The sequence below is a fragment of the Tupaia chinensis genome, unplaced genomic scaffold (genome assembly GCF_000334495.1).
Source record: "Tupaia chinensis unplaced genomic scaffold, TupChi_1.0 Scaffold000230_1, whole genome shotgun sequence".
Classification (NCBI taxonomy): Eukaryota; Metazoa; Chordata; class Mammalia; order Scandentia; family Tupaiidae; genus Tupaia; species Tupaia belangeri.
The window spans coordinates 253,596-278,553 of NW_006159705.1; the positions used below are offsets into that span (position 1 = coordinate 253,596).

Below are 24,958 nucleotides of genomic sequence, written 5' to 3' on the forward strand. Positions count from 1 at the left end.
GATATGGAGGCTCTGTTACTGAGTGAAGTAAGTCATGATAATAGGAAAGAAAGATATTGTATGTATCCAGTTTATATATATCAGCTATCTGCACTTTATGGTACAGATTGAAATATTGAAGGGCGTCAAAGCAGCGAAAATAGTTAGAGATGATAAGACAGTGTAGAATGGGGTGGGAAAAGTGAAGACTATGGAGAAGGATAGCAAGAGAACAAATGGAGAGGCATGACATTAGTGGGATTCAGATATGGTTTATTACCTGTTGATGATCACGTGTATACTAGTCTCAACTAGACTGATCTGAGAAGTATTTCATGTTGGATAAAGTCTTTTGACAAGCAAAATGATAAATAGTGATTGAGTGTTTAAAGAAAATTGGAATAATAATAATAATCTGGAAAAACAAATGGAAAGCTATTGGATGATGATGGGGACTTTAATGCCTTTGCATTGACTGATATGCATGGTATTCCTTCTGGAAAAATAAATGTAATACACTGTAAAATTATATGTTATTTTATGTAATATAAACAAGATTATGATAATAAATTAAAAATTTAAAAAGATAATACCATACTCATCATTTTCAACAAAGAGCTTTATGTTATGTTGTGCGCTATTGACAAGCTTGTCTACTTTCTCCATTCCTTTTGAACATAGTATTGAAGTACTGGCACAAAAGCGTTTCATCTTTTCCCTGTTCAGTATGATGTTAGCTATAGCTTTGTCATATAAGTCTTTTATTGTATTGAGAAATGTCTCTCCCAGTAACTGTTACGAGTATTAGTCATAATATAATGGTGTATTTTATCAAATTCTATTTCTATAGCTATCGATATGATCAGCTGCTTTTAGGTTCCTTCTGTTAATATGATGTATTATTACATTTGTTGTTTCGTGTGAACCATTTTTGTTTCCCTGGAATAAAGCTTATTTGATCGTGGTATATATCCTTGTTTGTTGTTGTTGTTGTTTACCCCTCCAAGAGAAAAAGGAAAGTTTATTGAGAGAAAGAGCACCTGGGGATCTGGAGCCGGAGGTGCTTCAGCCCACCCTACCAAGGAGACATGATGTACTTACATGGGCAGGGGGAGGGGCAGGGTCACAAGAACGCCAGGTACTTGGATTAGCTCTTCACCACTGGGACCTTATCAGCCCATCTAGGGGCCTCAGTTCCCAGTAAGGGAGTGTTCTGGCCAGAAGATTCTGGCCAAAGGTCACTGAAACCATTTCCTTATTTCTGACAGGAAATTACCTAAAGGCCACTCAGAAGTTGATGTAACATTTCCAGCCTTTATCTTTTATTTAAAAAAAAAAAAAAAAAAGATGGGGAAAGAGAGGGACAAGGAATTATGGGTGATGGTCAGTCTTTTAGGGGGATGGGGTGCAGTGTGGGTACTCTGGAGGAAGGTGTGATATCATACCCTCTGGAGGAGCAAGATGTTTTCATCCTGTTTTGGGGCCAATTGTTGGATAGTGTCTCAGATGATGCAGTTCAGCATTTTTAGGAATGGAGGTCCTGCAGAAACTCAGAGCAGAGTAACAGTGCTGCTGGCCCCGACAATAAATTATGTTTCATTACAGATACCATATTACCATATATGTACTATGTAACACTAGAAGTTGTTCTGGTGTAGTTTTATATTCTTTGGCAGCAGTACTAAAATCCAGTCCCTAGGCTTCCTCACAATCAGCCGATTTTTTAAAAAATATCAAAATAGCAAGGATGAAAGTGAAAGCAGTTTTGCACTCCTGCTCTCAGTATAAATTCAGTCCCCTTGTCACACTGAGAGACAGAACTAGCCCGGCTGAGTCAGCTGCTGACCACCTCAGGGAAGGAAGTTCTCTCTACACAGATCTCTCTGGAGCAACCTGAAGACAGGAGCGTGGCTCAAGGAGACAGGTGGGTGAAGAAGATGGGAAATGGGATAGACAGAGGTACAACAACAGAACAGAGACTTAAAAGGCAGCGAAAATAGATGGAAACAGTCACAGAACAACACAAACGCAGGAAGATTAAAACATACTTAGAACACAGACATCCATTTTGCTATTCATGGCTTCAAAAGATATTTACAAGGCCAGGTCCATGACCTACTGGGTAAGGGAGCCAGATTCTGTTTGGACAACATTGGTTCAAGTTCCCAATGGCTTAAAAACACATACCAAGCACATGTGCCTCCGTGCCTGAATTGAGGACAGGATTGAGAAAAGGAGAAAGGGTTAAGGATAACTTTGCCCCATTAGGGAGTCCTTACCCTCTCTCTCTGCCAAGCACATGTATTCAAAAGAAAAATATTAAAAACCTACATATCTGAAGGGACAGGGAGTATATAACATCAACAAAAAAGAAACAATCTGAAAATATATATTACTAAATGAAAACTAATTCTAACTTAGGTAGAAACTTTGTTTAAAATTTATTACTATAACAATAAGAAGGAGACTACTGTACTGGAGCAGTGGTCCCCAATCTTTGGAACCAAGAAATGGTTTCATGGAGGACAATTTGTCCAAGGTTGCGGTCAGGTGCAGGGTTTTAGGATGATTAAAGAACATCACATTTATTGTGCACGTTATTTTTATAATTATTACATTGTAATAATAAGTAATGATAAAAACCAGGAGGTGGCGTGGTGATTAAGGGCGATGGACTCCAACATGGTTGACCACAGTTCGAGTTCTGAACCTGACGACTTGCTTTCTCATGTTCCCTCCCTCTTTCTTACTCTGTCCTTCTCTTGTCAAATTAAAATAAATAAATACAAAATAAAGTTAAATTAAATAATTCTTAGAAATATAAAAATAAAAATGACCGTTATTGGTCCATGGCCCAGAACATGGACTCCGGCAAATAGAGAACAATCTGATCATAAAAGCTCCAAACTTCTGAAGGCAAGGCAGAAAGGGACATTCTTTTGTGATAAAGGCCCATATTATTTTTTTTCAGAGTTTTCTTTTTGCTATATGGCTCATAGGCTTGTCAGAGAGACAGAAAGAAAGAAATCAACCCCAGGTGAGATGGCTGCACTGCAGTCTCTTCTCCTCCATTCTCCTCAGGATTTTGGGCACACATGCACATGCATCTGATGTGAGTTTTAAGCCACCAGGTCCAGGATTTGAACTACAGCCCACCATGTGAGAATCCAGTGCCTTAACCACTATGCACTTGCTGGCCCTGGTCAACAAGGTTATTAAGAGTCCAGTATGTGTAGAGTGTGTTTTCACAGAGGTTTCTGGGTGGGGTGGGGAGGTTCTGGGTAGTTCCTTGAGGAGGGCTTATAGTCTGGGTAAGGAAGAGAGGGTTAATGTTCAGGAACCTGAAGGAAGACGAGAAGTTCATCTAATGTTTGGTCATGTTATCAAGCACTTTGTTCCTATTAATCAGTGGGGATAAACAGTTCAGATAATCTATTTTAAGGCAAAGAATAGGAATCTAAAGAGTATATGTCCTGGTATAAGTGAAAAACAGGAGATGTGATTCTCATCTAAGTCATATGGCAAAGATGGTGTTTGCAGTAAGCCTCTCCTATTCCACAAAATGGTGAGTCCAACAACCACAGCTGTTTCCTCATACCCTGAACCTCCTCTCATGCTGCAGAGTCAAAGGTTCCAAGGACCTTCTCACACTTCTTTAATTTATCTCTCCAACCCCGTTGTCTCTCAAAATGCCTAGGAGACAGGAGGAGATAAAAAAGTGTGTGTAAGTAATATGTGAAATAATGCAGTGATGTCTGATTGTGGAGAATGCAGGCAAGGGAGGAGTCAAAGATGACTGACTTTAGAGCCTGTGACTGGAAAGATGGAAATAGGTTGTTTTAGCCAGTTGTTTAAATGCCCTTAGGTGGAAGCATGCAGGATGTATTTGTGTTTGGGTTCTTTCTTGTAACTTAATACTGTGAGATTTGCCCATATTGTTGTGTGTAGCTTTGGCATTTACTTTTATTATGATGTTATAGTATAATATTCCATTGTATGAATATGGACAATTTGCCAGTGTGGATGTGGACGGACATTAGGTTGATTCCAATTGTGATTTTTACAAATAGAGTGACATGAACATTCTCAGGGATTTATCTTGCATATTTTCGTACACCTAGCAAAGGAAATTTTGGCTTATTTCTGCCATTTTATTTCATGCATATTCATATTTCCTAGTTTCATTGGATTTTTTTTCCTATTTTTGTAGTAGTACTGACTGAGAGTTGTTTCATTTTATTATTCCATAATTGAGCAAATGTTCTCCCTTTCTGTGTCATGACTACCGTCCATTGTTATCTGATACATTCAAAAATAATTTTCTATCAACTTCACATATATTTATTCTCACTGTGTCCACCACAAATACAAACTTTCTTCATCCATTCAATACCATATATTGACCTGCTAGGATTTTAACTAAAATCTGGGGTTTTTTTTAACATTGTAAAATATTTATTTATATCAATAGTAATATTTGTACCTTTTCTAACTTGGTTGATACAAAATCTTTGTATCAAAATCAGATTTCCAACCATCCCTGGACAGATGGCCATTTTGAAATTTCTTCTCCTCCATTCTCTTTGCAGGAGTTTGGCCATGCACACATAAGCATCTATTGTGTTTTTTGAGCCACCAGATTTGGGACTTGAACCACGCAATTAGCCATGTGGGATCCAGTCATCTTAACCTCCATGTCCTGCTGGCCCCATGGCAGAATATTTCTAAACATGGTAATGATTATCATCATGGTAGTAGTGAAGTAGGGGAGACTCCATCTTGGAGGAGCGCCTCCAGTATAAAGTGTTAAATTCCTATGACTAGAAACTTGCCTTCTCCTCCTTTGCCTACGAGTAAACAGAGTGATTAGCACTCCTATTGTGTTTAAGCCCCACTCCTCCTGATATGGAGAGACCCTGAATTCATTAATAACTCAAGACTGCTAGCTGTCTAAGGTTTCTACCCTCCCTGGAGCCACAGGGTAACCTGAAAACCTTGGGTGGATTAGTACTTTGAATAGATTAGTACCTTGAATAGATGAGTCTTCCTTCTTCTCTGCCTCCTCCCTTAGATGTTGCACTGGGCAGATTCTGAGCCTGAGACCTCACCTTCCCCAATTCTCCCATAAAAGACTGTGTCCAAACCCCCAGTGGGGTCCTGAAATTCTGAGTGCTAACTCCTAATTCCTTATGGAATCCCCCTTATTAGAGAAAATTAAACAAAACAAAATTCAAGTCATGCCAAACCATTAGAACAGAAGAAACACAGCATCTAAGATTTCCCCTCAGCCTAATAGTACCAAAATCCATAGATCCTCCTTCCCTTGAATGAGAATTTACCTGATTGAATCCCACATTTCACTGGCTTAGAGTAAATTCTAGTTTTAACAACAACAACAAAAAAAAAAAGGGGAAAGAAAAAAAAAATACACACGGTCTGACAGTCATGTTGGTCAAGGGTGTCCTGCATAAAACACCTTAAAATACACCTAGAGAGGGGACTGGCAGGTGGCATGCTGTTTAAGGGTGCTGGACTTCCATCTAGCAAACTTGCAGAGAAGGTGGTGAGGGGCTCCTGTAATATAATATACAGGGTCAAGAAACTCCCTGGGGTGGAGGGAAGACAGCAGTGTGATTTCTAAGAGAAACAGTGAATTGCAACAGCTGGAAGGAAAAGGAAGAGTAGATAGGAAAGGAATCAAAAAAGTTGATTTTTGCCAGTTTATGAGTCGGAGAAAAACAGTTGATTGCATCATACCCCAATGCAAGGTTTTTAGATTTTAAGTGACAAGGAAATATATTATTTAAATATGATGTTCAAGGTAAAATTGTGAAAGACGGATGCCAGGAAGGAGGGAGAAAATAACTACTCTTACAGAGTGGTCAGATACAAGGATAATGCCCAATATGTGACAGGTATCCAACCGGGGGCACAGTTAATGGGGAAGAACTGTGAAAGTCAGGGCTCTAAGACATAAAAATGTGCCCACTTCTTCATTTCCCACATCAAAACTGAATGGATTCCCCCATCAGAAATTTTCCTAGGAGAAAATCTGGCCAAATAACTAGAGCTAGGAATTTAGAATGAGTTTTCAACTAAATAAATCATTCTACATAGTTAATCGAACAAGTCTAAAAAGCGACTCCAACTCCAAAGGAATAGTAAGATCTAAGATAAGAGACAGAGACTAAAAGGCAAACGAAAATTTGGTAGAAGCTACCGTGGGCAGGGAAAACCTAACTCTATGATTAGCAGCAGAGTCACAGTTCCTGAAAGATGGATTCTCCAGTCACACAAGCTAAAGTAGCTTCACATTACTTCCCCTATCACCTGCTTCTTTGTTTTAGCCATGAGCGCATTCTGAAACTATTTTACTTATGTACATATGTGCTCATCTGTGGCCTGATTTCACAACTAGAATGTAAACTCTCCAAGGACAGGGATCTTGTATGTCTTATTCACCGATCAACATAGCACTTGGAACATTTCCTGTCACATTGATAAATACTATACTTAATAAATACTTGAGGATAAATGCTGTAATATTTATCATATCTACTAAGTCTCTAATCCATGTCACTTGTGTAACTGGGTTTGTGTAAAGCCATATTATCATGATTAGTATAAGAAAAGAGTGGGAAACAAAAAAAGACCCTAGGATGAGTGAGATAAAATTGTTTGGAAGACAGCCTGGCTAGGTTGTTTCTATGTAACTATTGGGCGTATAGAAAAACTTTTCAGATAAAGATGACGGCACAAGTGAGAAGTACATGGGTCATATTCAAAAGTTCATCTCAGCAAACATTTGTGGACTCAGATATGCACACTGTGAGAAATCTTGTAATAAAGGAAATACAAAGAAAGTAAAAACTTACAAATGTAATCTATATTTACATAGAATAAGAAGACTTGAGCATGTTTTCTGCCCAAAGAGAAGCAGCCAGAAAAGTGATATGCTCAAGATAACTTTGACTCAAGATATAGAAAACAAGACCCAAGTGAAGGTGAATAGGAGCAGAATTTAGAAGACAGAGAATTAGTACCATAGAAAGGTTGCAGACACTTCTTCCTTGAAACCAGAGGAAAGGACAGAAGGATGGATATTACAGTTTTAAATCTGAAGATGAAAGTGTTTGAAGATGAGAAAGATCTGAGAAGGGCTTTCATATCCTTTAGAATTAGAAGTGAGGTCAGTGAAGGTGAGAAGAGCCTTAACTAATTGTTTGACGTAGCTCTTTCTTGCACACCAAGCCTCACCTCATGCTCCTGGACTGTAGGTTCAAGGGACCCTCACAGACCTTTTCATACTTGTTTCTTCAGCCCTCTTATTTAGCAAAGTTCCTGGCCATTAGGAAGAGATTAATGAGTATATTTAAATTACATGTAAATTTATAAAGATATGATGTCTGATTGTGGGGAGTGAGAGGAGTCAAAGATGACTCTTCAGAGCATGAGACCAGGAAGGTGGAAATATTGTAAGTTGCTTTTGTCACATAGCATGTATTTTGTGTTTGGCTCCTTTCTAACAACTTCATACTGTGAGATTAATTCATATTGTTGTGTATGACTTTCATATTTGTTTTCACTGTTAAGTAATATTACACTTTGGGAACCAGCAGTTAGCATAATGGCTATGTCGCTGGACTCCCACATAGTCGACCGTGGTTCACGTCCTGGACCCGGTGGCTTAAAACTCACGCCAGGCGTGTGTGCATGTGTGCCCAAGGTCCCGAGAGGAGAACGGAGGAGAAGGGATTGCAGCGTGGCTATCCCCCCTGGGGGGTGATTTCTCACTTTCTGTCTCTATGTCGCTCTCTGTCTGTCTGGCAAGCGCATGTGCCCTATAGCAAAAACCTCTCCAAAAAAAAAGTAATATCCCACTTTATGACTATGTAGCAATTTGGTCACTTGGATATAGATGAACATTTAGGTTGTTTACAATTTGTGACTTTTATGAATAGTGCTGCAATGAATAGGGATATGTTTTTTAATGAATTAGTTAATTTTATTATTATTTACACATTCAATCATTATACATCATTTTGTTTATAAAGAGATTTTACCAAATATAATGTATGCCATGCAACAGGTCAGTTGAGAATACTATACATAACATCATCAACAAACAACAAATGATATCTGTGTCCCCCAAATGTCTTACTTCTCCATTTTTTTCCATATGTTCCTTCCTGCATTCTTCCCCTCTCCCACTCTCCTTCCACTTTGTCCCCAGGGTCCATAACAATTTCCAATGCTTTTAAGTCCTCCAATATTTCAGTCTCTACCATAGAGTGTAGACAGTCAGTATTTGCTAAGTGGAGACATAACAATGTCTCTGTTTCACAGCCTGACTTGTTTCACTCAGCAAGAAATCTTCCATGTCTGTCCACTTTCTATCAAATGCCAGGGTCTTGTTCTTTTTAAGGGTTGAATAGTATTCCTTGAAGTATATGTGCCATACTTTTTCAATCCCTTCATCTGTTGTGGACATTTGTGTTAGTTCCATGGCTTAGCAATCGTGAATAATGCCACAATAAATATAGCTGTGCAAGCGCTTTTCTGACAGAGCATTCTCCTGTCCTTTGGATAGATATCCAGGCGTGGAATTACTGGATCATATGGTAGTTATATTTGAAGGTCTTTGAGGAACCCCCATATTGTTCTCCACAGTGGCTGGGCCACTTTACATTCCTACCCGCAAGGTAGGAGAGTTCCCCTTCATCAAATCCCTGCCAGCACTTACCTTTTTTTTTAAATCTTCACCATTCTGACTGGGGTTACGTGGCATCTCATTGTAGTTTTGATCTGCATCTCCCTTATGTTAAGGAATGTCGACCATTTTTCATATGTGTTTAGCTGTTCATAGTCTTCCTTAGAGAGTTGTTTATTAATCTCATTTCCAATCTTTTAATTGGGTTAATCATCTTCCTCCAAGTAAGCCTCTTCATTTCCCTGTGGATTCTGGTTATCAATATCTTTTCTGAGACATAGTTAACCAAAATTCTCTTCCATTCCAAGTGTAGTTGATTCACACTAGTTGCTGTGTCCTTTCTGTGCAGAAACTACTTAATCTGGTATAATCCCACCTGTCTGTTTTGGGGGTTATTGCCTGTACTTTGGGGGTCTTGTGTAAGAAGTCTTTGCCTACTCCAATGTCTCCCAGAATGGGACCTGCAGTTAGCGTAATGGCTATGTTGCTGGACTCCCACGTAGTCGACCGCAGTTCGAGTCCCGGACCCAGCGGCTTAAACTCATGCCGTGCCCAAGATCCCGGGAGGAGAATGGAGGAGAAGGGATTGCGGCATGGCCATCCCCCCTGGGGGGGGTGATTTATCACTTTCTGTCTCTCTGTCTCTCTCTGTCTGTCTGGTGAGCGCACGCGCCCTATAGCAATGTCTCCCAGAATTTCCCCAGTGTTTTCCATCAGTAGTTTTAAAGTTTATGGTCTTAGGTTTAGATCTTTGATCTGCTTTGAGTTGATTTTTGTTAATAGCGACAGATAGAGGTTCAGATTTATCTTTTTGCAGGTGGATACCCAGTTTTTCCAGCACCATTTCCTAAAACTGTTTTCCTTCTCCCATTGTCTTGACTGGTATTCTTTGTCAAAGGTCAGTTGATTGTATGTTTTGGAGTTTATTTCTGAATTCTCTACTCTATTCCATTGGCTTCATGGATTTTTGTTTTTTTTTGGTGACAATACCATGCTGTTTTAATTATCACAGCTTTGTAATATATTTGGGGTCAGGAAGCAAGATGCCACCCACTCCACTCTTCTTGTACAGGATGGCTTTGGCAATATGTGGTCTTTTAAAATTCCAGATAAATTCTATGCTTGTTTTTTCTAGATCTGTGAAGAATGTCTCTTGTTATTTTATATGGATTGCATTAAATATGTAGATTAATTTGGTTAGGATTGCCATTTAGATTATATTAATTATCCTAATCCAGGAACAAGGGATGTCCTTCCACTATTTTGTGTCCTTTTCACTTTCTTTTAAAGTATTTTCATAGTTTTCCTTATAGAGGTCCTTAACTTCCTTGGTTAGTTTTATTCCTGGGTATCTTATACTTTTTGTGGCTATGGTAAATGGGATTACTTTTGTCAGTTTGTCTCTGTCTGCTTGTTGTTTCTACATAGAAATGCTATAAATTTTTTTAAAGTTAATTTTGTATCCTGCTAATTTATTGTATGCATTTATTACTTTGAGAAGTTTTTTCATGGATACTATTGGGTCTTCTACATATACGATCATGTCACCTGCAAACAGGAATAATTTCAACTCTTCCTTCCCTATTGGAATGATTTTATTTCATTCTCTTGTGTGATCACATTGGCTAGGACTTCCCGTACTATATTGAATAGGAGTGGAGAGAGCGGGCAGTCTTATCTTGTACTAGTTTTTAGTGGAAAAGCTTTTAGTTTTTCCCCATTCAGTATAATGTTAGCTATAGATTTTTCATAGATGGCTTTTATTATGCGGAGAAATTATCTTTCTATGCTGATTTTACTGAAAGTGTTAATCAAGAGGGAATATTGTATTTTGTCAAATGCTTTCCCACATCAATTGAAATGATTATGTGGCTTTTATCTTCTTTTCTCTTAATTTAGTGTACTCTCTTTATTGTTTTGTGTATGTTGAACCACCTTGCATCTATGGAATGAAGCCTACCTGGTCATGATGAATAATCTTTATTATATGCCTTTGAATACAGCTAGCAAGTATCTTGTAGTGAATTTTTAAATCTATATTCATAAGAGATTTATGTCTGTAGTTTTTCTTTTTTGTAGTATCCTTACTCATTTTGGGAATGCAGGTGTTAGAGGCTTCATAGAATAAATTTGGAAGGGTCCCTTATTTTGGATCTCTAGAAACAGTGTGAGTAGAATGGGAGTTACCTCTTTAAAAGTTTTTGAGTTCAGGGACCAGCAGTTAGCGTAATGGCTATGTCTCTGGACTCCCATGTAGTTGACCACGGTTCGAATCCTGGACCCAGTGACTTTAACTCATGCCGGGCACGTGTGCGTGCGTGCCCAAGATTCCAAGAGGAGAATAGAAGAGAAGGGATTGTGGCATGGTCACCCCCCCCGCCCCCGGGGGTTGATTTCTCACTTTCTTTCTCCCTGTCTCTCTATGTCTTTCTGGCCAGCACATGTGCCCTATGGCAAAAAAAAAAAAAAACTTTCCAAAAAATAAAAAAAAAAAAGACAAAAAGTTTCGTAGAATTCAGCAGTGAAGCCACCAGGACCTTGTCTTTTCTTTGTTGGGAGGTTATTTATTGCTGTTTCAATTGCATTGCTTGTTATGGGTCTATTCAAGCTTTCTATGTCCTCCTGAGTCAATCTTGGCAGATTATATGTGTCCAGGAATTTGTCCCTCTCATCCAGGTTTTCTTGTTTGTTGGCATATACTTACTCATAGTATTCTCTAATAACGTTCTGTATTTCTATTATGTCTGTTGTAATGTTGCCTGATTCATTATCAATTTGATTTATCTGGTCCCTTTCTCTCTTCTTAATTAGTCTATCTTACTGTGTGTCAATTTGTTTATCTTTTCAAAGAACCAACTTTTGCTTTCATTTATTTTCTGTGTTTGTGTATATTCTATTTCATTTATTTCTGCTCGAATTTCTTTTCTCCTGGCATTTTCTGGATTTTTGTTGTTGTTTTTCCAATTCCCTGAGGCATGATGTTAGGTTCTTCTTTTGTCACCTTTCCATCTTTTTCTTGTGTGCACTAATTGCTATGAACTTCCCTCTTATGACTGCTTTTCCAGTGTCCCATCCATTAAGGAAACTTGTATACTCATTATCATTTGTTTCCACGATTCTTTTAATTTCAGTCTTAATCTCTACAGTAGTCCTTAAGTCATTTGGAAATGGGTTATTTAGTTTCCAGTAATTTGTGTATTTTTGAGTGTTTTTCCTGAGATTAATATCAATTTAATTCCATCATGTTTGGAGAAGATGCTGGATATAGTTTCTGTGCCTTTGAATCTGTAAAGGCTGGTTTTGTGTCCTATCATGCAGTCAATCCTCAAGAAAGTACCACGTGGGACTGAGAAAAAAATGTATATGTTGTGGTTCTTTTGGGGTGGAAAATTCTATTCATGTCTGTCGATTCCATCTGATTTATGGTACCATTTGGGTCCTAAATCTCTTTGCCTACTTTTTGTCTCATTGCTCTGTCTAAAAGAGATAATGGGGGATTGAGATTGCCAACAATTTTTGTGTTGCAGTCTATCTCTCCTTTTAGATCTAGCAGTTTTTCCTTTACATATTTGGGAGCCCCTGAGTTGGGTGCATAGATATTCATGAGTTAAATCTTCTTGATGAATTAGTCTTTTTACTATTACATAATATCCTTCTTTGTCTCTTCTTATGGTTTTTATCTTAAATCCTATCTTGTCCAAAATCAGTATAGCAATGGAAAAAGAAGAAAAGAACTAGAACAAAAAGAGAGGGAAAAAAATACAGAAATCACATTGCAGAAAATAAAATTGGGTTAAAAATGGAAAACTGCAGCACTTGCACGTCAAGCGAAGGGGCAGCAGAGGTAGAGATGGCAATGCCTGGACAGACTCTGTCCTAGGTGAGGGTAAAAGAGACAAATTAATGAAAGAGAGGCACAAGAAAGGGGATAGAGAGTTGTTTTTAATAAAGAGAGAAAAAGATTGGGACAGAAAAGAGTAAAAGGGAGAGACTTAGCCTAACTGACTAGCACTTGGTTGTGGGGGAGACAAGGGCTGATGCAGGGGATTCACAGCTATGAAGCTGAACCCAGCAGGGGCAGCAGAGACAGAAATGGAGATGCCTGAATGGAATCTGTCCTAAGTGAGGGAAAAAAGAGACAAAGTAGCAAAATAAAGGCATAAGAAAGGGGCTCAGAATCCTTCAAAAATAAATAAATAAAATAAAAGAATAAAAAGTTCGAAGGAACAGAAAAGGACAAGAGGGAGAGAGAGACTGCCTACCTGACTAGCACAGAGGTCTGGAATGGGCTGGGGCGGGTGCTTTCTAAGAGGTTTCATTGCTGTGCAGCTGAACCCAGAAGGGGCAGCAGAGGCAGAAATTGAGATGCCTGAATGGATTCTGTCCTGACTGGGGTCTGAAAGGGGGGTGCTTACTGGGGGGATTCACAGCCTCGAATCTGAACCCAGAAGGGGCAGAAGAGGCAGCAATGAAGAGAGATGTGTTTTGATGCACACGTGCATACACTGGTTTACCTAGCAATGGAAATGTTGGCCTATGAAAAGATTTCATTTTATATCTGTGATTTCCTGTTTTGTCTAGTTTTTTTTTTCTTCCCTATCTTTGTGGTACTGAGATTTATTCCATTTTATTATCCTATTACTTATGATGTAATCTCTCTTGGTGTGTGTATGTCATGACTATCCTTTATTGTTATCTGGTAAATTCAAAAATAAGTTTCTACTGACTTCACACATATTCATTTTCATGTTATAGCAAAACTCTCTCTCAAAAAAGAAAAAAAAGAAATTGAGAAGTGCAAATCTATCAAATACATTCATCATGTTCAATATCATGTTCAGTATTGTTTTGGCCATTTGGGATTCATGCACTTCCCTATGAATTAGAGAATCAGGTTTTCAATTTCTGCAAAAAAGGCTATTGGCACTTTCATGGAACTTACATGGACTCAGTATATACCCTCTGAATAGTATTAATATTAAATTTTCTAATTCATGAACACAAGATGTTTTTCCTTTACTTACATATTCTTAATATCTTTTACAATATTAAATTTTCTAATTCATGAACACAAGATGTTTTTCCTTTACTTACATGTTCTTAATATCTTTCAGTAACATTTTGTAATTTTCAAAATACTAAACATTTACTTCCTTGGTTAAATTTATTCTGAAGTATTTATGTTTGAATGCTGTATCAGGGAGAGTTCATTGGAGAAATGAAGCCAATAGCATAAATACATATGTAAAAAAAGGAATTTATCATAGGATTTATCTCACATGATCCCAAGGCAGAAAAATCCCACAGCAGATTGTCTGCACACTGGAGAAACAGCTGACAGATTCTGAAAAATAAAGCTAGTATAATTCCAGTTCAGAGCTTGAAGGTATGACTGCAGGCCCAAGCATCCACCAGCAGCTTCTGGTATGAATCCAGGGTCCAGAGGGTGAAGAGCATGGAGTTTGGCTGGTTGGGAGTCTTTGGGGCCAGGGGATGGTAGAAACAGATGTGGCCAAAGGCCAAGGGGAGAAAAGAGGTAAAACAGACAGATTATATAGGAATGGAATGCATACATGCTCTGGAAGGAAAGAGAGAAGGGGAAAAGACAACAGAATCCCACTTCCTCTGTCCTTTCTACACTTTTTTTCTTTCTTTCTTTCTTTTTTTTTTGGAGAAGTTTTTCGCTATAGGGCGCGTACGCTCGCCAGACAGACAGAGAGAGACATAGAGACAGAAAGCGAGAAATCACCCCCCAGGGGGGATGGTCACGCCGCAATCCCTTCTCCTCCATTCTCCTCTCGGGATCTTGGGCACACACGCACACGCGCCCGGCGTGAGTTTTAAGCCACCGTGTCTGGGACGTGAACTGTGGTCGACTATGTGGGAGTCCAGTGACATAGCCATTACGCTAACTGCTGGTCCCCAACCTTTCTACACTCTTAATCCATCGGACGGATCTTCGTCTCTCAGGCCACTGGCACAGGTGTCAGTCTTTCACCACTGAGGATGAATCTTTCATACATGCCCACTATCATATTGAGAAAACATCCTGTATTCCTAGTTTATTGACTGCTTTTTATCGTGAAAAGGTTGTGGGTTTTGTCAAATAGTTTTCCTGCATGAATTGTGATGAAAGGGTGGGCTTTATTTCTTCATTCTATTAATGTGGTTTATTACACTGATTCACTTCTATATGTCAAACAATCTTGTATATTTAAGAGAAATTTCACTTGATCATAATGTATGATCTTTTAAATATATTTGTCTTGGTAGCATTTTGCAGATATGTGTACATCCGCATTCACACTGGGTATGAATATGAATTGGATATGACCACTTTTCATAAAGGATATTGGTCTGTGTGATTTTTTAATGTCTTTTTTTTAATGTTTACATCCAGTTTTGGTCAGTTTCCAGATAATACTAGTCTCAAAAAATTTTAGTAAGTATTTCATCCTCTCATTTTTTGAAAGAATTTGCTAAAACTGGTGTTAATTCTCCCTTAAATGAGTGATGTAATTGCCTAGTGAAGTGATCTAGTCTCATGATTTTCACTGTTGGGAGGGTTTTGTTGTTGATTCAATATCTTTATTTGTTTTAAGTTTACAGAGATTTTATTTTCTCCTCAAATTGCTTTATACAGTGGTGTGTTTCTAAGAATTTCCCCCCATAGCCTAAGTATCTAATTTTTTTTTGACTACATGCTTTTACAATATTTTTCTATTATCTTTTGTGTTTTTATAATGATAAGATCAGTAATAATCTCTACACTTTTCATATCTGATTCTGTTCATCTGAATCTCCTGGATTTTTATCAATTTTGTTGTTCTTTTCAAAAATGCAACTTTGGGTGGTATTGATTTTCTCTATTGTTTTTCTATTCTCTATTTCATTTTATCTTCTCTCATCTTTATTTGGTCCTTCCTTCTGCATCTTTTGAGTTTAGTTTACTCTCTGTTTGCTGTTCCTTGAGGTATAAAGATAGTTCAATGATTTGAGATCCTCTTTTTTTAATCTGGGAATTTGCCATTGTGAATTTCTCCCTGAGTACTGATTCCACTGCTTCTCATAAGTTTTGGCATGGTGTGCTTTCACTCTCATTCATCTCAAAGTATCTTCCAATTTCCATTATTATTTCTACTTTAACATATTGGTTAAGAGAATATTGCTGAAGTTTCACATATATGTAAATATTCCAGTTTTTGTTTTGCTATTGACTTCTAGCTGTATTTCATTTTAGTAAAGAGGATACTTTTCATTATTTCAACTTTTAAAAATTTATTGAGACTTGTTTTATGACCTACATGTATTCTACTCTGGAGAATGCTCCATTCTCTGGAAGAATTTTATTCCATTCTCAGTGAATGGAGTGTTTTGTATATGACTATCAGCTCTAGTTCTTTATAGTCTTGTTTGAGTTCCCTGTTTCCTTACTGATATTTTAACTAGTTGTTGTATCCATTATTGAAAGTAGAGAACCAAAATCTCCAGGTAGCATTACAGAGTCATCTATTTCTCCCTTCATTTCTCTCTATTGGTGCTTCATACTGTAGCTCTTTAGTTAGGTTTATATGTTTATAATTGGCAAGGATTCTTGGTGGATTGACGTTCTATCCATATTTAATGTTCTTTTTTGTTTCTTGTAACAAATTTTTTTTTTAATTTAAAAGATTGTGTGTGCACTCACCAGAGAGAGGAAGAGAGAAAGGGAAAGTGAGAAAGCACCTCAAGGGTCGTGAAGAGTGTAATCCCCTTGGGGAATGGTCACTCGATAATTCCTTTTCTTCCATCTCACCCCACTTTTGAGGTTTGGGGTACACACAGAGACTCACACACATGCATGCATCCAGCATGTTTCATCTGAGACTCATGACATGGTCAACCTTGTGGGATCTAGCTGCCTTACATATCAGATCATGGGCTGCCACCTCATTAGCAATTTTTGGATTAAAGTCTATGTTATCTGATTTTAGGACAGCCACTCCAGTTTTCTTTTCATTATTAATTACATGGATCTAAATGAATCTGTGGTAAACAGCATATACCTGCATCTCAGGTTTTTTGTTTTTTGTTTGTTTGTTTGTTTTTTAATGCTGGCTTTTGCGTTGGAGAGTTTAATCCATTCACATTTAGTTAATTACTGATAAATATAGATTTATTTCTGCTAATTTGATATTTTGGTTTTGTGGGGTTTTGTTGTGGTGGTGGGTTTTTGGTTTGTTCGTTTGTTTTTGTCATAGGGTACATTGGTTGCCAGAAAGAGACAGAGAAAGGGAAAGTGAGAAATCACCCTCTAAGGGGTGATGGCCATGCTGCAATCCCTTCTCTTCCATTGTCCTCTTGGGATTTGATGTATACACACACACACACACACACACACACACACACACACTAGCAGTGTGTTTTTCAACCTGCCAGTACTGGGCTTGAACTGTGCAGTTGGCCATGTGGGATCCAGTGCCCTAACCATCACATCACCTGCTGGTCCCTTGAGGTTTTGTTGTCATTGTCTTTTTGTTTTAATTTGCACATTTGCTATGCTGGCACTTTTTTTTTATATTTTACTTCTCAATTCCTCTATTATTGCCTTCCTTTGCAATTTTTTAGTATATTATTTAGATTTCATTCTAATTTCCTTTTCTGTTTCTGTTTGCTTGTTTGTTTTTTATTTTAACATTCAGATTGTGAGTTCCTGACTTGGTTCAGTAGCCTTGGGAGTCTCTTAGAAGAATCTAATGTGAAGTTCCTTATAAAAGGTTTCTGCAAAGCCAGCTAAATCAGTTAGTATTCTTATGGGGCGTTGTGCAAATAACAGACGAAATTGAGACTAAATTAATTCATTAATTTTGCAAATAAGTTAGTTTATGTCTCTCTTTGGTAAAAGGGGAAAAGAGAAAGAAAAAATGTTTCAGAAGAAAATTACAGTGCACTTATTAACTAGATTTTAGCTTTGCCCATATCTGTTTTTTGAATTTTTAGTATCTACCTACTATTTGAACAGAATTCTAACCTTTTTCCTGGCTTCAACTCTTGAGCAAATTTTTCTTAACATTTTTTGATTGTGATTTGTTACAATTAAAACTTTCCTTGAAATAAAAAAATACATAAAAAAATAACTATTCAATTACCGCAGTAAGCTATGTAGCCTCAACTAGGTGCTATTTTATAGTATGTTCATTCTGTTCACTGAATTTTATGCCTGTGTTCATAGATATGTTATATCATAAACATATCATATATCACATAGACATGTGTTCATAGACATGTTTATATCAGCTGCACTTGCTATTGAAAGTATTTAGATTTATTAAGATATTTTGTGAATCAATAAACTGTGAGGGTGAAAAGTATGGAAAACAACTGTAGATACCAAAAGACAGTGTGGGAGGAGGATGGGAAATGGCAGAGTGTGAGAGGAAGGGAATGGGGGGGCGGGGAGGAAGAAGCAAAATATATAAGAAACAAGAAATGGAAAATTATTTGTAATAATAATTTGAACCAATATACAGTGTATACTAAAAGGCAAAATTCATTTTGCATACTGCAATGATGTGCAGTGAATTAATGTAAAATAAATTTTAAAAAATTATGGGCTTGGGACCAGCAGTTAGCATAATGGCTATGTTGCTGGACTCCCACGTAGTCGACCGCGGTTCACGTTCCAGACCCGGTGACTTAAAACTCATGCCAGGCGCATGTGCATGCGTGCCCAAGATCCCGAGAGGAGAATGGAGGAGAAGGGATTGCGTTGTGGCCATCCTCCCTGGGGGGGGGGATTTCTCGCGCTCTCTCTCTCTGTCTCTGTCTGTCTGGCGAGCGCACACGCCCTATAGCAAAAGCCTCTAAAAAAAAAATTATGGGCTTATTATTAACCTCTTGATTGTATAACACTATTTTTAATTAATACACATCAACTTCCATAGGTATACAAAATGGTCCCATACATCTTAATCCCTCCCATTTGTTCATATTGTCACCAATTGTGTCTTTGCTTACTAGGAGATACTGACAATTAAGCTTTTATGCATTTTTCTTTATAATCATATTTGGAAATGAAAGGGAGTACAAATCATAAATACAACCCAGAGTTTTTTATTTATCTTTACCTTTGCTCTTTATTTTGTCTTATGGCTTCGAATTGATGTCTAGTGTCCTTTATTTTTATCTAAAAGTCTCACTCTAGCATTTCCTGCAGGACAGATCTACTAACAATGAACTGTCTTTGTAGCTGCTTATCTGGGATTGAATTTGTTTCTCTTTCATTGTTTGACAGTTATTTTTCCCAAATATAGGATTGGTTGATATATTTTTTCTTTCCATAGTTTAAGCATTTTATCTCACTGTCTCCAGACCTCCACGGTTTCTGTTCAGGAATCGGCTCTTCTTTTCTTCATATTCCTTTGTACAAATCACATCTCTTTTACTGCTTTCATATTTGAAAGACTGATTACTACATGTCTCTGTGTGTCTCTTGTGTTTGTCCTTTTAGGGGTACATTGAACTTCTAAAACATATAAATTTATATCTTTTATTAAATTGTGGATATTTTGGCTATTGTCTCCTCAAAATTATTTTATGCTCTTTACACTTAATTCTTCTTTCATTCTAAAAATCTCATTATGTGTATGTGGTACAATGTTAGTATCCCCTGGGTCTCATAGTCTCTCTTCATTTTTCTTCATTCTTCTGTTTTTCAGAATGGGTAAGTTTGTCAAACTATAAAAAACTTCTCTGCGTCTTCATTCCTCCAGCTCAACTCTGCTGTTGAAACTCAGTGATTCCTTCATTTCACTTATGACAGTTCTAGCTCCATAATTCGTTTGGTTCCTCTTCATAATTTTGTATCTCTTTAAAATATTCACTATATTGGGAGGTATAATTACCATGATTTTCTTTAGCTATTTGAGTATATGTAAGCCAAATGACATATAATCCTTGCTAGTAAGTCAACTGTCTTTTTTTCCTTTAAAGACAGTTTCAGTTAGTGTGTGTGTAGTGTTATTGTGTGTGTGTGTATATGTGTGTAACAAAATGGGCCATACTTTCATACTCTTTCCATGCTTTTTAGCTTGTTAGGGAAAACTGGACATTTTTGATATTATAATATAATAAATATGGAAATCAGAATCTTCTTCATGCTCAGGGTTTGCTTTTGTTAATTATTATGGGTTTAATTGTTTGAGGCATTTATAATTTTTTTTTTTTGGAGAGGTTTTTGCTATAGGGAGCATGCACTTACCAGAAAGCTAAAGAGAGACAGAAATGAGAAATCACCCCCAGGGAGATAGCCACACCACAATCCTTTCTCCTCCATTTACTTCTTGGGATCTTGGGCATGTACATACACATGCCCAGTGTGAGTTAATCCACCAGGTCCAGGACTCAAACCGTTGTTGAGTACATGAGAGTCCAGTGATGTAGCCATTATGCCATCTGCTGGTCCTTCTAAATATATTTTGTAAAGACTTCATTGTCCTGCATGGCCTTTTAAGTCTCTGCTCCTTTAGTTTAAGGTCAGATCATGTAGTAATAGAGACTTTCACTGCCTCATAGAAAAAAAATCTCTCTAAAACAAAACGAAACAATAAACAAAACATACCTATCCCAGTGTTAGTGCTGGAAGTACTAAGTGTTGAGGCATTCCTCGAGTGGTTGGGCAGGCCCTATTCAAATCTGTCTTAACCTTCAGTTCTGGTCACAGGGACACTAAAGATCAGTTTGAGGTGAAAATTTAGTGACTTGTAAGGTATTTCCTGCGTACATTTCCTGCTCTTGGTTTTCTAAATTCTTATGAACAGGGATGGCCTATTCCCCCCCACCACCACCCCAAAATTCCTCTTTCTATACTTTTCAGGTTCTCAGCATGTTTAACAGTTTGCCTCATAATCTCTTCCCAAGCAGCAGAAGGTTCTTTAAGTACTACTCAGAGTTTTCATGGAATAGCCTATGATAAGCCTTTTGTCTTCCTTGAGCAAGCTCTCAGGCTATGCAAAGGAAAGTGCCTTTGACAAGTCCTTCAGGTAGCACCCAGACTGGTCCAAAGAGACAAAGGCAATTAGAGAGCAAAGACTGCTCTGCTCCCTTTGGAACCAGTGACCAACTGGGATAGCCTTTCCTCCAGTTTTCAATACCTTATTCTTTATTTACATGTAAGACCTCATCATAACAGCCTTTACTATTAATATTTCTACCAACATTCTGACCAGAAATAGTTAAGTAATCTCTAAGAAATTTTGAACTTGTGGTTTGTTTGTACTTTGCTATGGGGCAGTGCATTCACAGAATAAAGACAGAGAAAGTGAGAAAGTTCCCCTCAAGGGGATGGCTGCACAGCAAACCTTTCTCCTAGAAGTTTCAGACTTTAACAATAGCTCTCCTCTTCTGAATTTTTACAGAAGTTGTCCTGGCTGCTCCATTTATGGCTTTCTTAAGTGCTTCCATCACATTCTTCCAGCCCCTATGTACAAGCCAGTACTAAAGCTGATTCCACTTGTTTAGGTATGTGCTATAACAGCACTCTACTTTTCTATTACAAATTTATTCCCTTACTCCATTTTATATTTCTATAACAAAATACCTGAGACTGAATAATTTATAATGAGCAGACATTTATTGACTCTCAGTTCCAGAGGCTGAGATGTCATAGATCAAAGAACCAGCATCTGGCAAGGACCTTCTTTCTGTGTCATCACATGTGAAAGTTATAAGAGCAAAGACAGAAGACAAAAGGAGAACAACATTAATTATATCCATAAAAGGAAGGTCCTCATGGATTTTTTTCCCTCCACAGAATGCGTGCACTTGCCATATAAAGAAGATACGGGGCAGGGGCAGGAGGGTGGGGAGAAGAAAGCTGCCTTCATGCCAAAATTCATTTGTTCTTCGTTTCTCCATTTTTTCAGTTTGTGGAATGCATGCCCATGTCTCCATTATGTTTTCCAAGCTGCCAGGGCCACAATTCAAACTGTAGTTAACTATATGGGATCTTGCTCCCTTAACCACTAGGCTCAGGGCCTAGCTCCCTTGTTGCTCTACCATCTCTCAAAAGTACTACTACTGGGAACGGTAGTTAGCGTAATAGCTATGTAGCTGAACTCCCAGGTATTCGAACGCGGTTCGAGTCCTGGATCCAGTGGTTAAAACTCACGCTGGGTGTGTGTGTGGGCATGCCCAAGATCTTGAGAGGAGAATGGAGGAGAAGGGATTGTGGGATGGTCATTTCCCCCTGGAGGGTTCATTTCTCACTTTCTGTCTTTCTGGCGAGCACACGTGCCCTATAGCAAAAACCTCTCAAAAAAAAAAAAAAAAAAAGTACTACTGCTTAATATTGTTTTAATGACAATTAAATTTCAACATGTATTTTGGAGGGGAAAAACATCTGAGCTATAAGAGATGAGATGACTGGTACAGCAAGCATGTAGAAACACAATGTAGATAAAATTCAAGGGAGAGTTGGTAGAGAGTGAAAGAAAGTGAGATGACTGAAGAGAAATCTAAGAAGGTAGACAGAAAAGACATAGTGTGGGAATTAGCAGATCACATGGTGGTTAAGATGCTGATGTCCTACAAGTCTCATAATGAGTGGATTGAAAATTTGAGGGTCATTTCCCACTTTCCTTCTTTCTCTCTCTTTCTCTCTCTCTCTGACAAGTGCATGTGCCCTATACCAAAAACCAAACCACTATGAAAAACAGGAAGATCTTTTAAAAAGGAAAAAAAAAAGGCACAGTGCACTACATTTATGTCAACAGGAAACAAACAAACAAACAAAAAAACGAGGACACCCATTCTCTTAAAAGTATGACACTGATATTTATTAAGATAGGAATTACAGGAGGAAGGGAACTCTAAACAATGTATGAAGTTAAAATGTGAAATCTCACCTTAACTGCTGTTGAAAGGTATGTCCTGAGGATTTGGGGGGAAGAAAACAAAACACTGATGACACATTGAGTGTAGGAGAGTGTTAGAATCTACATAAACAGACAGGGATGACATAGGTAGATAGAAAATTATCCATGTAATAGAAAGATGATATTAGCTAAGGGGAGATAAATGCTAAGAAGTAAATAATAAGAATAAATAATATAAAATGCACATTGAAATTGGTGGGAAAGAATAATAAAATCTTGAAAGGATCTAAGAAAAAGATAGAAATGAAAACAGTCAACACAGATTTTAGAGAAACTGAGAGAGGAAGATAAATAGTTGGTGGAATTACCCTTGACATGAAAATAAATATCAAGATATAAAACTCATTCATATTACTCAACTTCATTACTCAGCCTGTTCCTCTCTGTAAAGCTGATTCTGTGTAATAGGAAGTGTCAAATTCATACTAAAATCTAACTTACTGTGGCAACTACAAAGGCAATCCAGGCTGAGAACACTCACAGTGACAACTTGCACATATACCAAAAAAGATGTAAACAAATATATATTGGAACAATCAAAGGACAGGATAAGAAACCCTCAGAGACTTGCAACATTATTATTCTCAAAATCTTGGCCATGTAGCTGCCACTTCCTAGGGTCATAACACAGTCACACTAAGTGAACGTATGTTTTCCACACAGCCATGAATGCAGCGAAGTCCACCTGTGATGAGCCTCTGCCCGGAGGTGAAAGGAGGCGAGATCTCCAAGAGATGCTGAGAGAAGTGGGACTGGATGTTGAGTCCTGGTTACCCAAGCTGCAGGAGCACCTGGGAGTGACGTGTGCTCAGGCCTTGCAACACCTACAAGAAAATGACCTCCAGAAGCTGAAATCCCACGCACAACATTCATGGGAGATAAGGGCCCTAGAGAAGCTGCTTACCCAGGCACGCTCACATAGCCTTTCAGAGTTACAGGAGTCTCAGAAGGTGATGATGAACAAAAAGCAGAATCAGGCAGAACAGGCACTGCAGCAACTGAAATCCTTGCTGTCAGAAGGGAGGCAGCGACAGGAAGAAGCTGTGAGGATGAAAGAAGCAGAGCTGAGGCAAGCGTTGGGGATTCCTGAAGAATATTGGCCACCTCCTCAAAAACCTCTAAGGGAAGTCATAGAAAACATGCAGAGACAACTAGGCCTAGTACAAGGGACACTGTCCCACAGGCAAAACCTCTCAGACAGAGAACTACCGAGATGGGCATCTGGAGGGCTGGCCCTGCAGGGAATTTTCAAAGTTAACCACCAATGGGGCCTGATAGAGAAGAGAGAGCAGCTACTCAGTGTCCCCGAGGACTTCTCACTTTCTGGCCCTCAGCAAGGCCCACGGATGGAAACAAAGGAATTTACCTCTTCCCAAGCAGAATCCATATTCACTCAGAGTATGGAAAAGCTGGGATTCAGTGCTACTACCTTAGCCAAGGGTGGAGGTTGGGGATTTAGTCTAGAAGCAGGAACAGATTACAGCAAACACTCAGAATGCAAGGAAACCCAACAATCAACTGGGCTTCAGTGCAACTACCTCAGCCAAGGGTGGAGGTTGGGGATTTAGTCTAGAAGCAGGAACAGATTACAGCAAACACTCAGAATGCAAGGAAACCCAACAGTCACGATCTGAGCACTCATATTTTTGCTCAACCAAGTTTAACTACGTCCCCCTGGCCTCCTTTTACTTTTCCGTTAGTCAACTCCAGTTCTCCAAGACTGCTCTCCAGAAACTGAAATGCATGGATGACCTACTGGATCCAAGTGCAGGTCCAGACAGATTCTCCTCATTGAGGAGAAGGAGTGAAGACTTTTTCCACAGGTTTGGCACTCACGCTAACCAAGGCCCTCTGCATTTGGGAGGAATCTACTGGTGGAAGGCTGTTTCAGAGGGTTTCCAACGTGAACAACTGGCAGAAGTGAAAGAGCAGTCAGCAGAGATCCTGGACAGTTACATAAGGGGCAGCTATTGTGGCTTTCCGGTGAATGTTGCTGCAGGTATGAATATTTCAGGATCTCACTCAAAAACAGCCTCTCAGATGGACTCATGCCCAAATCTGCAAACCAAAGTCCAGTTAACTGTGGCCCAGACAGGTGGCCCACCAGAAGCAGGTAGTCTTGTAGAGTGGAAAGCTGGCCTTCTTGCTAGCAATCAAACCTGGTGTGTCATTGACCGGGGACTTCAGCTGGTGCCCATCTGGGATATCATCCTCTCCAGGCATGAAACTGATTTTAAGAATCCTCATCAGCTGGCTGACTGCCTAAGAGAGAGCTACACAGTTCTGAATAGTCTCAGTGCGCACATCCAGGATGGAGAGGAATTCCTGAGCACTAAGAAAGACATTAGGCTTTTCC

The 24,958-nt window shown here is 38.5% G+C and overlaps 1 protein-coding gene across 1 annotated transcript in view; it reads left to right on the forward strand.

The window, feature by feature from the left end:
• Positions 1-1,784: 1,784 nt before the first annotated feature.
• LOC102468992 (interferon-induced very large GTPase 1) overlaps positions 1,785-24,958 on the forward strand; it is a 29,210-nt gene continuing 6,036 nt past the window's right edge. The window contains exons 1-3 of the mRNA XM_006148076.2: positions 1,785-1,903; positions 23,266-24,048; positions 24,158-24,950. Coding sequence (XP_006148138.1) covers positions 23,268-24,048; positions 24,158-24,950 — 1,574 coding nt within the window. The 5' untranslated portion in view covers positions 1,785-1,903; positions 23,266-23,267. The remainder of the gene's footprint in view (positions 1,904-23,265; positions 24,049-24,157; positions 24,951-24,958) is intronic.